This window comes from Plecotus auritus (genome assembly GCF_963455305.1).
Source record: "Plecotus auritus genome assembly, chromosome: 4".
NCBI classification, from domain to species: domain Eukaryota; kingdom Metazoa; phylum Chordata; class Mammalia; order Chiroptera; family Vespertilionidae; genus Plecotus; species Plecotus auritus.
In genome coordinates this window covers 119,777,292-119,790,502 of record NC_137775.1, presented here as the reverse complement: position 1 = coordinate 119,790,502, position 13,211 = coordinate 119,777,292, and the positions used below count along the sequence as shown (strand labels likewise).

The 13,211-nt window shown below is 37.8% G+C and overlaps 1 protein-coding gene across 1 annotated transcript in view; it reads right to left on the bottom strand.

The window, feature by feature from the left end:
• Nucleotides 1–13,211, bottom strand: part of CPED1 (cadherin like and PC-esterase domain containing 1) — a 294,491-nt gene that overhangs the window by 132,705 nt on the left and 148,575 nt on the right. Inside the window, exons 14-15 of the mRNA XM_080665547.1 lie at nt 12,734–12,920; nt 11,573–11,741 (exon numbers count right to left, since the gene is read on the bottom strand). Of these exons, the coding sequence (XP_080521673.1) occupies nt 11,573–11,741; nt 12,734–12,920 (356 nt within the window). The remainder of the gene's footprint in view (nt 1–11,572; nt 11,742–12,733; nt 12,921–13,211) is intronic.

The following is a 13,211-nucleotide window of genomic DNA, read 5'->3' as shown; positions in this document are numbered from 1 at the left end:
GGAAAAAATGATGATTGAGAAGGGATTATGTGGCTCCCAGACTATGTCAAGAGCCAAGAGGAAGCAGGGTTCAAAGGAAATTCATCTAATATTTGTGCCTTGGTTCTGAAAGGGTGAGAGGCTGTTCCTCAGCGGCATGTGGCCAGTTGGCAGGGAGGGCTGCAGGCCAGGCGAGGGGTTACTATGATCACAGATGGACTTAGCATGGGAAAGAGGATGCCGGAGAGTCCCAGGCAGGGCATGCTATTTTGGGGGCTTCACACAAATCATTATTTTTTCATTCTGTGCCAGTATTGACTCAGACAAATGTATCTGTTGACTGGCAATTGAATATCTGTAGATTACTAAAGTAAGTCTCATCCTTGGAGACATCATTCAAGCATTTTTTAAAATAATGCTTTATAACTACCTCTGACTTCCTTCCTCAAAAAAACTTTTCCAGCCAAAACCGGTTTGGCTCAGTGGATGGAGCGTCGGCCTGCGGACTGAAAGGTCCCAGGTTCGATTCCGGTCAAGGGCATGTGCCTTGGTTGCAGGCACATCCCAAGTGGGGGGTGTGCAAGAGGCAGCTGATCGATGTTTCTGACTATCTATCACTCTTCCTTCCTCTCTGTAAAAAATCAATAAAATATATATTTAAAAAAAAAAAAACTTTTCCAGTTTTTAAATTTTGTTATATCAAGTGGATGGCACTAAGTCTTTACAAATAAGGGTATGAAATAGCAGAGTACAAATTCTAAAGGAGAAATAGGGTCCTCTTTTTAGTCAATAAGAGGAGTCAGCAAATTTGCAATCCATCGTTTATTTTGTAAGTTCAGAAAAAGCCGTTCCGCATTAGAAACTCTTACCGACACAGAGCTGGCTCGAGGAACTCGGGACACATGTCCAGGTCTGGGTTCCCATTGCCCTTCTCCATAAAGCACAGCTTCCAGGAGGTTCCATAGCCAGCCCGTGGGCTCTCATCCTCATTGCCACTCACAGGCAATGAACCTTGGGAAAGATCTGGATAAATATTTGGGGTTTACTCATACGCAGGGTGAGGGGTTGAACTTCCAAGATGTCCCCACCCCTGAAGTTTAGTGTGACAATGGAATATAAGGTTCACAGATAGCCTAAAAATGAATATAACTACTGCCCACAGAGCTCCCAGTCAATCTACAGCTACAGATGTGCCCAGCCACGCACCCCTTCCTCTATAGACATCTTCCCCATTCACAGCTTGGGCTACTGGAGCCCTCCCCCGACACATAATTGTTGCAGGGCTCCCTGGTATACTTGCCCCCTTCCTTAGGACCCCCCACTATATTAATATTAGTATGTTTAAGAGGGTTTTTCCAGTTATTACAATATGATTGACAAAGAATTTCTAAATATTCCCTGTCACCTAACCTCACTTGAAAACTTCCTTCCATAGAAAAAAAAATAGACGACACGTTTCTAACGAGAACCTGCAGATTAGCTTTTAGAGCCAAAGCCTTTTGGAAAACATGCTTATTTCAGCAATCTAGTTTTGGAGTGAAGTGGAGTGGCTAAGAGCATAGCTTGTTAGCAGCAGAGTTCTAGAACCAGGCTTCCTGGTTCAATCATGGGCTCTGCTATTCTAAGCTCTGTGACCTTCAGCAAGTTCTCTGTGCCTCTGCTTCCCCATGTGTGAAATGGGAATTATCAAAGTATTTACCTCCTATTGTTTTGTTTTGAGAATTGTGCTAATAAATGTAAAGCAATTAGAAGAGGGCCTGGCACACAATCGGTGCTGAGAAAATGTTAGATACTACACATTTTAAGTATTCTCGAAAGTGACAAATCTCTCATCTGTGAAGATGCAATTGGCATTTGGGAAATAGCCAAAAGTTATTTGGAACAAATTTTGATTTTAAAAAGTGAAGAGAGTTTAGCAGTTTTGGTCAAGATTATGCTGTGAATACTAAATATTTATGATGAGACTAATTCAATCATTCAGTTTATTATCAGGTCTGAATAAATTTATTATCTCTTGAAGGGATGGCCTTCAAATGATAGTTTTCCTAGAGATTACACATACTGAAAAATTAAATTACCTATGGCTATACGTGTGCCTGATGATACACAAGAGACCATCATTATCTTTCCTTGGTCATTCCTAAAAAATGGCACAGGTCTCCTTGCCTTTCATGGAGTCTACCAAATAATATCTCTGAAGGATGTTCCTAAGTTTGGCAAAAAGAAAAACAATTTCTCTTCTTTTTGGTAAAATAACACTTGAAGTCTTAGTCTTTCAGTTGACATTGCTAATAAGATGACATAAAAATTGTGCAATTATAAAAATTAAAACACATTGCAGGGCAAATTTTACAGTCAATCCTGGAACTTTTGTTTTATCACATTCACTACAAAATTTTCAATATAGTTTATTAGCACAGGTAGTTTGTTCTGCAAAGCCTTATGCATTTTTACCTTTCATTATAGCTAAACTAAAATATAAGCCATTTAAACATCTCCAATTACGCTTACTAGATCTCAGTAGGAGTAAAAATCATATCTTAAACTTTCCTCTTATACCAGCCTGAAGACATTTTATCTAGTTATATTTTGCAAACATGTATATTAAGCTCTTTCTGTGCCCAGGCACTATTACAAGCTCTTCACAATATTAACTCAGTTTTTTACTTAAAAACAACCATGCAATAAGGTCAGTACTATGATATTCCTATCTGACAGATAGAGAAACTTGCCCAAGGTCTCCAACAGGACGTGGTGAACTAAGACTCAAATCCAGACAGCACAAATACTGTTTTGATCCAAATAATTAAGAGAGGTTGTTTCACTTAAAGAAAATTCTTCACTTTCTACTATTTCTTGAGCCTTTGAAATCTGGTTCTCTCAACTTTATCAGCAATTTAATTTTAAAATAACCTGTCAGGTTAAGCATCCCACATGCAATGTTGATTTTCTAAATCATTGGGACCGGAAAGATCATCCTCAAGCATGTGGGGCGGGGGTGGGGGAGAGAGTAGAAGAGGTAAAAACTCAGAAAAGTCCATGAAAGTCTGCACCACATTGCTAAAGAATGGGATTCCAAAGCGATGGAGGGCCGCTGGGGTGGGGAGGCCTGGTCTGCTTTGAAGAGTGAGGTCATGCTCAACGTTTTAAACTCATTAGCCCTGCCTAAAAAAAAGGATGTGGGTAAAAAAGGAAAAAAAGACAAATTAGTAGCATTTTCAAAAGAAGCTAAATATGTCAGGCAGTCAAGTGTCCTAAATCTGCCTTCAGGGAACATATGTCAAACCAGCTTGTAGTTCTACATTCAGTAGAACCATCTGCAAGGAATAACCCACCGCTCGAGCTTATTCCTACAACACATGCACTCGAAGGAAATGGTCCAGTTGGTCAAATGCATCTGGAAATTTTCTCAGCATTACCTAATGGAGACAGTAGGCCAACCTTTTTTTGAACAGAAAACAATCTGTTCCTGCCTGCTGAAGGAAAGCACATCAGAGCCTTTGACTAGTGAGGACAATATGAATAGCCCAAATGACATACTATCAAACTTACCTGTGTTTTCAGAACCACCGTTACCTACTACTCATAACCACCTTCCGAGCCCTTGGGAAGAAAGCAGTGGGAGCTTCTCACAGATGTGTATTTCAGGGCAATTTTAGACATAGTGGCTTAGTTACGCTTTGAGAACTATGATAATTGCTGATTCTCTGTGCTAATAAATTATACGGAAAGACCCACATAATTCCAACATGTAATATTGTGATGTAGACACTGATTTCATTATCATTAAAATTATGAACGTAATAATATATGTAAACACTTCGTACAGTTGCTAGGACAAAGTAGATGCTCAATAAATGGAATTATAATCATGTATATTTAAGCCAGAAATGACTGACCTTAGTGTGTTTGTTGCTGTAGCTATATTCCGCTTCATATTGTAAGATACTAGGCTAAGAATTTTTTTTTAACCTGGGGTTTTTCATAATTCTGAAATTGTATACAGTATTGGGTGTGATTATACATTATTTCCTGAGACACGGGGTCAAAACTTTCATCAGATAGTCAAAAGGGTAGATTGTTTCCTGTAAAATGTCAAGAATCACTGGCCCAGAGGAATCGTTTGCTTTAACTTGTCTCACACAGAACTAAACCCTGTTGTTTGATGAAGCCCAAAATGTCTTTTTAAAAAAGAACTCATGTTTCAGACTTTGTCCAGTAGGAGGAGGAGGACTTATAAAAATGTTAAACCTAGTACCCAATATCTCTCCCTCTCTCACCGCCACCCTCGCTATCCTGGTCTATACCGCTGCTACAGTTAGTTTGAACTGGAGAAATGAGGACGACATTGGAGAAAGAGAGACAAAAGACCTAGGGGCCTTTGGAGTGATTAAAACCCACAAAGAAGTGGATATTAGGAATGGCAATTATCAAAAGAACTCCCTTTATCTGCTCTCTTTGGGTCACAACCTCTTTTAAAGTTTCAAATGTCACAGTTGAAATCTGGTTACTCTAACTGGGATATTTTATTTAAATGCCTCTCATGATTCATTTCTATTTCCCTATCCAGCTCAGAAATCAGAAGACTAATTCTTAGAATGCCAAGACAGAAACTTCAAATGAAAATGTGTATCCGGCAGCAGGCTGTCCCCAGGGAAACTCGTCTGCATGCTGGCAGAAGCCACGAAGACCTAATTCTCTTCCACATTGTATTGGCATGACTGCGCTAACGGTAGGAAAAGTTTGTTTCCTCATCTAAAGGAAGCAGATGTGACTCGGAGAAACATGGAGAACAGATGTGCTGGGCAAAAAGCTTTATTGGAATGGTAATTTATCTGACCATAAGTTATATAAACTCATGGGTGAGTGTTCAACATCATTCTTTTTCAGCAACTCAGAAAAATAATTTATATAAGCACCAAAATAGATCATGAATTAAAGAATACATCACTCTCACCACTGCTTGCTTTTTTAAAAAAAAAACTGTGCTAAACAGAAATAGGCCAGCCTTCGATGCCTGTCAAAACTCATGGGCCACTTAGGAGGCCTCTACATGCAGAATGTCTGGGTGTGCAAACTGCTCCTGGAAATAAAATCTCACTGCCCTCACTGCCACGGGGGATTTGGAGAAGCTGGGGAAGGATTGCTCAGTCCCTGCACACAGAACTTGAAACACTTGCAAAGGCTAAGTCAAGGGCACTTAACAGGACTTGAAAGAAGGCCTGCAGCCTGGGTCACTGATGATAGAATGGATGCCTCTGCTACAGATCCCTCAGTGAAGTGGGAGAGTGGGGACTTCTCCAGGAGGCACAGTGGGAACAGTGCCCAGGCACACAATACTTTTAGGGGCCCAGAAAGATGCTTGAATTTCCTTTAAAATTAGAAGGAAAAAAAATAAACTTTTTAGTCAATGAAAATAGTCTCTATCCATAGCATTTTTAACACTCTAAAAAATATTTTGTTTTATTCCTTTAATTTGGTGTTTTTCAATAATTAAAGTCACTCTTTTTTATTTAATTTAAATTCTTTATTGTTTAAAGTATTACATGAGTCTTCTTTCTCCCCCCATTGACCTCTCCCCAGCCGTTCCCATCCCCCAGCGCATGCCCTCACCCCCCTACTGTCTGTGTCCATTGGTTATGCTCATATGCATGCATACAAGTCCTTTGGTTGATCTCTTACCCTTTTACCCCCCGCCTTCCCTCATAGGTTAGACAGTCTATTCAGTGCTTCTGTGTCTCTGGTTCTATTTTTGTTCATCAGTTTACGTTGTTCATTATATTGCACAAATGAGTGAGATCATGTGATATCTATCTTTCTCTGACTGGCTTATTTCGCTTAGCATAATGATCAGAAAGGATATATGCACCCCTATGTTCATAGCAGCACAATTTATAATAGCTAAGATTTGGAAACAGCCTAAGTGCCTATCAGCAGATGAGTGGATTAGAAAACTGTGGTAAATCTACACAATGGAATACTATGCTGTGGTAAAAAAGAAGGAATTCTTACCATTTGCAACAACATGGATAGAACTGGAGAGCATTAAGGTCACTTTTAATGTTTCTCCTTCATGGACTATAAAAACAGATAGGATTCGTTTTTAAATGATAGATGCTCTTATTTTTGAATTTTATTTTTCAATTATAGTTTACATTAAATATTATCTTTATATAACAGCAACATATTCATCTTCATATCAAAATTGTTGTAAAATAGAATTTTAAGTGTTTTTGCCACAGACAGAGCCCAGGACCCATGAAACAGATTTTAGGGAGCTTAAATGCCTTATACTAGGACACACAACCAATTACGCCAGGCAGAGTGGGACCCTCACCTCAGGTTTCCTTGTTAGCCATTATGGGCATGAGCCTTAGAGTCAATCCATGGCTTTTAAGCAGGCCCTAGTTTAGAAAATGTCCTGGGGTACTTTGTTAAGATGCAGAACTTGCTCTGATAAAATAATTTCCACAGAGGAAACAGGCTTTCACCCACTTTGTAGAGCTAGAACAAATTCTGACTTTTGCAATGACAATATTGAGCATTTCTCTACAACAGATGCTATTGTTGAAAATTAAATCACATTCCTCTGGAATATGGAGACATGCAAAGTAACTGTAAGCCACTGAGATGAGTATTTCATTGATATTACAACTTTAGAAACAAACAGATCTTTTTATTCAGTAATTATTGATAAAAGCTCTTCTGTTCTTTCATTAAGATATTTGCTAACATATTGGGCAACTATAACTTGAGTTGTTTGGTAATAGGCCTCTGTGGTGTTGGAAAGGTGCAAAAAATAAATGGGAAAACTGTAAAGCTTTCCCAACTGCTATACCTGGAGCCATTCACACATCATTTAATAACTCAGCATCTAGCACACTAATTATTTTTTTAAAGAAAGCAGCAACTGTCAGTTTTAGATGGATGGGTCAGTAAATGCTGGACAAGACTTTTCTTCAAGTCTTGGCATCTTCTCTTTCCTTGGTATCATCCTTTTATTAATAGCAATTTATTTTAAAATGAAAGTTGTTTCTAGAAATGAATCCATGAAACATATTCTCCTACACTTCTGCTATATGATGTAGATTTTATTTATGGCTTTATTTTGGAAAAACACGTTTGGGGCAAATTACATATGAGACCATAGATCATCTATGGAAATCAACATCTGTGGATGCTATATTGTTATCTATGTAATTTTTTTTATTTAGACAAAGATATTAAAAGAAATATTTCCTCCTAGTATCTTAATTTCCATAGAACATAAATATATTTTATTAATTTCTAAGCATGATATATCCCAGCTATAATAGCAGTTTATTACTTTCTAAATCTTTCTTCCTAAGAGCAAAACATTATGCTACTTGGGTAAATCAAAATGAAATAACAGTATATGTATCTTATATGGCTTTTTAACATAATTACATTAGCCAGAAAAGAAGACCCATTAATAAGTAGAATAAAGAACATCCGAGTAGTATCACTGATGAGAAAAAGATAGGAGGGCTGACTCTTCAACATTTAACATTGAAGGATTACCTCTAAATAACTCATACCACTAGAGAATTATTAATAGAAGTAGAAATATAGGACCTCTCATTTGTTTCTATCAGTGATTCTCAACTGGGATTGATTTCACCTCTGAGAGGACATTGTGGATTGTCACCGCTTGGAGAGAGACATACTACTGGGATCTAGAGGGTAGAGGCCAGGGATGCTGTTAAATAAACATTCTACAATGCACAGCATAGTTCCCTAAAACAAAGAATCCAGCCCCACTACCAATAGTGCCAAGGTTGAGAAACCTTGTTCCAAATCTGGTTGTTTTATGTAAGACAAGTAAATTAGCTCTTTCTCCCTCACTGGTACTAACATAACTAACAGTTGCCTCTGTGACAACCATATACATTCCAATTGACAATATAATTAGAAACAGACACTAAACTAGAATAGTTATTTATGGCTAAGTAGGCACTTAACAATGTTTGAGCACATAAAGGATACAAATGTCTATTAACAAATTAATTAAATTAGCTTATTATTCACCAAAAAGTCATAGTAATTGATTTTTTAATTGGCTGGTAAGCCTTATATTTGCTTTCTCTTTACTGTCAGTCTTTGGTGAGAGGATCAGTGAGTAATTGGCATTCAGAAAGAAGTTGAGAGAATGAGGGAAGGAGAAATTAAGAAGCTGATTAACCACAAATTAGATTCTCCTTTTTGGTTATTTGAAGGCAGATTGCTTCTTACATTTGTTTAAAATTTAATAATTGAGCCCATTAGACCAAAATCTAATTTGAAATTAAGGAGGAATTGTAATTTTCCCCCTTAACCAACAGATAAGATATAATTACAGTTTAATCCATTTCCATTTAGGTTCCACGTAAGGCTTTGGAGATTCCACTAGAACAGCCTATCACTTATTTGCAATAGTTGACTCTTGTCTTCAACCTTAGGAATACAATGAAGGGAGGCACTGTGGATGTTGACAGAAAATAAAAACGACAATTCCGAAGACCAAAAGTTTTTTAAGTCTCATAATGCATATCTAGTTAGCTATTAACTTCAATGGAAATTCTGAAATATCTAAGAAGTGATAGGAGGTAGGAATGTTTATCCCTCACTCTTTGTATTCTAAACTTCAACATGGTATCAACTTGCAGTGAAACCTAAAGACTAATGAAAGTAAACCTAAAGGAGAAATAAGGAAAAGGTCTCTGGATTAGGATTTTAACTGGAGTGTCTGGTGAGAAAACTTCTGCGATTGACTTCTCCCAGTTCCTAAGGAAGGGGCTAAAGTAATCTACATTATTTATTCATTACCTGTTCAGTCATTTGACAGTTTATGAAAGGAAGGCTAAAAAATACTAATGCTTATTAGACATCTTTCCATGTTATAGAATACAGTACTGCTGGGGAACCACACACAAACTTTTAATTAAGACCTGGAAATTATTCTTATAGATGACTGAAATACTTTCCTTCAATCACCTGTAGGACACATCTCCCAAAAAAATTCTAATATTTTTCTTCAGATCATAGTAACAAATGCCTAATGTAATCTATTGTCTAACGTAATTGCATGGTAATTAACTGGTCCTAATCAATATAATATATGAGAATGGAGACATATCTTGGAAAATAATAGCTACTTCCCCACTAATGCTTTTATCTTATGTTGTTAAGGTATAATTTATATCCAAATAGATCATTTATAATAGCCAAATACATTTTATGTATTTTACATACAGTAAGTTACATAAATCTTAAGAGCATAGTTATTTAATTACATTTTTACATACATACATACCAAGTGGTTTTGGGGAGCTATGTAACCACCCCACTCAGGTTAAGATATTTGCCCAAACAATTCACTCATGCTTAGAGGTACCCATACCTTCTAGGTAACCGCTATTTTGATTTCTATCACCATAAGTTAGTTTTATCTGTTCTTAAACTTCATATAAATGTAATACAGTATGTCTTATGTCTGGCTTCTTTTTCTCAACATAGTGTTTTGGAGATTCTTCCATTTTGTGTATATGAATACACACAAATATCTCAATAATATTATGTTAAATTTGTTTATCCCTTTTCTTATTGAATTGTTTACAGCATTGAGTGATTACAAAGACAACTAATATTAAGATATCTTGTGCCTTTCTATATCAGCTTCTGACAATTTTTCTTTATTCCTTTTCCCCTAGATCAGTGATCAGCAAACTCATTAGTCAACAGAGCCAAATATCAACAGTACAACGATTGAAATTTCTTTTGAGAGCCAAATTTTTTAAACTTAAACTTCTTCTAACGCCACTTCTTCAAAATAGACTCACCCAGGCCATGGTATTTTGTGGAAGAGCCACATTCAAGGGGCCAAAGAGCCGCATGTGGCTCGCGAGCCGCAGTTTGCCGACCACGGCCCTAGATCATGGAGAGTTGCAAATGTCAGAAAAAATAGCAGATGCCACCAACAGACCAAGGAGTTACCTAGTGTTCTGGCTGCCAATCTCCATTGTCACCTCTCGCCCCCACTCATCCCACCTAAGGATTCTGGGTTTGTGTAGAGGGGCCTTCTCCCCACTTGACTTCCTCAGGCAGTTCTTCCTGCTGGCAGACCAGGCTAACACCACTTTCTGAAGGACAACAGCACCTGCTTGCAATAGTTTACTCTCTTGGGCTTGAAAGGATTACTCCCCAAGGAAAGCAAACCGGAAAGTGATAACTGAGAGGAACGTGTTTTCCAGTTGTCTCCATAGTCTAGCCCAGTGTTTGCACAGAAGCATATTTAGTAGCTATTGCACAGAGGGAATGTCCAATAGGTTTGGAAATGCTACACACCGTAGCTTCTCCTTTGGAAGATCTGCCATTTCAATCAATGTAGGAAAGGTGCAGAGAAGTCCCACCATAGAGAAACCTACTTGCTTTTGCTTAACCATTGCTTCATAAACATATGTGGCAGGGACCCTAATCTTTTCCACCTTGTAAGTTCACCTGTTATTATCTTTCAGAATAATGGTTCCATCCTGCCTGCTTTAGAGCAATCTTTAGGCCAACATGAAAACCCCTCTGAGTCAGTGGTAGTTCATAAATTAAAAATATGTGTTTCCTTGAAAAATATGCATCTCATGATGGGCATCCTTACAAAATAGTATTAAACTCTGGGGAATAGATGAGACTGTGATGGTGATGAGTAGAGAGGGGGAGGATACTGTACTTGGCCACTACATTTAAGAAAACATGGTATATACATACCACTCACTGAGTCCTTGCGGGCCATTATTCTCTTACTGACCCTCTGTGCCTTCAATGTTCCAAGTGGCATAAAATAATCCCTGTGACATGATGCATTTAATTATACTTGCTGAGTGGATTAGTACATATGATAATAGTACCAATTATTACTTCCCTATAATCACCCATAGGGAGGGTATATGATGTGAGGAAATGTAGAAGTTTATACATAGAATCCTAAAAAGGAGGAAAAAACAGAGGAGAGAATCATCAAACAAGACAAAGTCTCTGGGCAATGTTTACCTTTCTCCAAAATCAATAGGCTAAAACATAGGATATGTTGCTCACAAAAGAAACTACAGCTTTTCAGAACGATCAAGGCATGAGAAGTAAATTCGAAATATATCTACCCAAGCAAATTTAATCTCATTCATTGGGTATCCCATCTGTAAAATAGTTCCATAAATTTTCCTCTCATTCTTTAAAATAAATTCTGCTGAAAGTAGTTTAAAATTTCAAAGTAGATCCAGGGACAAATCCAAGAAACACAGCACAATTTAAAAGGGAAATATAAAACCAATTTCATAGCTAAGTGTGAGTACTCAGACTTTTTTTATATTAACCACAATAGATCCACTGAATTTAGTCAGTTCAGGGAGAAGCCACCCCACTAAAAAGAAAACCACTCATAACAGGGTATCTTAGATACCTGGCCGAGACTTGCTTTTTTGAAATGAGACCACAGTTTGGATTGAAAGACATACTTTTCCCCCCCAAACAATTTTCATTTGGCATTTTTCACCTGGGTTGACATCACTTCCAAGTCAATCCAAGTGCAAATGTAAAATTCACTTACCTGCACAAAACCGCATGCCGTAAAGTCCTCAAACAAGGGCAGACTTGGACGGTCTTCTCGATAGATGGTGAGTTTGTACGTGATCAGAGTCTCACCCTGGGCTGGAGATTCATCTACCACAAGCATTGAGATTTTGTTTGTTCCTAAGCCCAGAGGGTAGTTGGCAAAGCTGGAGAGAGAAACGTCTATTCAGCCCAAACAAATTAATACATCAATATTAAGTGCCTATAATTTGTCTGTACAATTTCACAAGAAACCTAAAATTTGAAATAAATATTTTCACTTCTGTTTCCCAGTACTTTGGTTGGTATGCTAAGAGTTATCTTGCTAAGCAAGTCATGTTTCCTATAAATATAGCAAAGGGAACTAATATTTATTAACCATCCGTCAGAGTATACATTATCTCATTTAATACAACAACTCTACACAAAACCATGATTGTCCTCATTTTAAATATAGAGAACATAACATAGAACCAGGAAACAAATTGCCAAGTCACATGGGAGAGTCAGGTTTGGGACCCAGCTTTGTCTGGCTGATTCCACTTTTCTTTCTGCTACATTTTCTTGGCTCCCAAGGATACAATGGCATTTCTTTCCTACAGCATGGGAACATAAGTATCTTCCTTGCTATGGACATGGATATCAAAAGGTCTTATCTCCTGTTCAAGATTACAAACAAAATAGTTGGTGGCTCTCAAAAGGGTCAAAAGAACAAAAAAACAGTGAGAGGAGGAAAGTTAATGTGACTCTGTCCACAATATATTTATTAAGTAATCTATTTCTGAATATTCAAAAACTTGAGGAGCTGGGTTGGTAGGAGGCCACTGTTCAGAGGGATTAACTCCTTAGCAGTCTAAAATCATGAGGACAACAATAAACTAACTTCTCTCTTAATGAGTCCTCTTTGATATTCCATATCACAAGATCCACTCCTATTAAAAAATGGTTACCAAGATCCTATAAAAGGCTGCTAATAGATCAGTAGAGCACTGATGTGTTCTTTGTAACCACAGGACACCTGAGAAGTGCAGAAATTTCACACCCTGTTAGTCTCTCCAATTGATCTCGTGCCTCAGCGTTTCCGAACCACCTGCAAAGGTTGCCCCAAATGTCTGTTTCCCACTGTGACATCTTTGCTCAGCCTGGCAGCATTCCATACCTGGGCCCTGCCCGTTCATGCAGGTACACCTTGCACTGACAGTTAGACGTCTCCACTCCAATTGTCACTGTTACCACATCAAAAGGGACTTCAGAGTAATAATCTTTGATCTTCGGGTTAAATTCAGGACTTAGTTCCAAATGTGGCTGTGTGAAGATCTGGTTGATATGACATTGTATGCCATCATCTGTATTTTTTTTTTTTTTTAATGAAAAGGAAAAGACAATTGGTCAAAGTGGATTTGTGACTTGTATTTGTCAAATTTTGTAGCATTTGGGCCATATAACAGCTATTGACTTTTTTTGGTGTCACAGAGATCATATATTTTGTTCAACCCTTTAAGCTTTAAAGGCACAGGAGGTGGAAAAATGTCTCTCCAGTGGATTGATAACATGTTCATAGCATTTACTGCATGTAGTAAGCAACAGTGAATCTGGGGTGATGACTCTGTGGGGTGGTGACAGAAGAGAACCGGAAG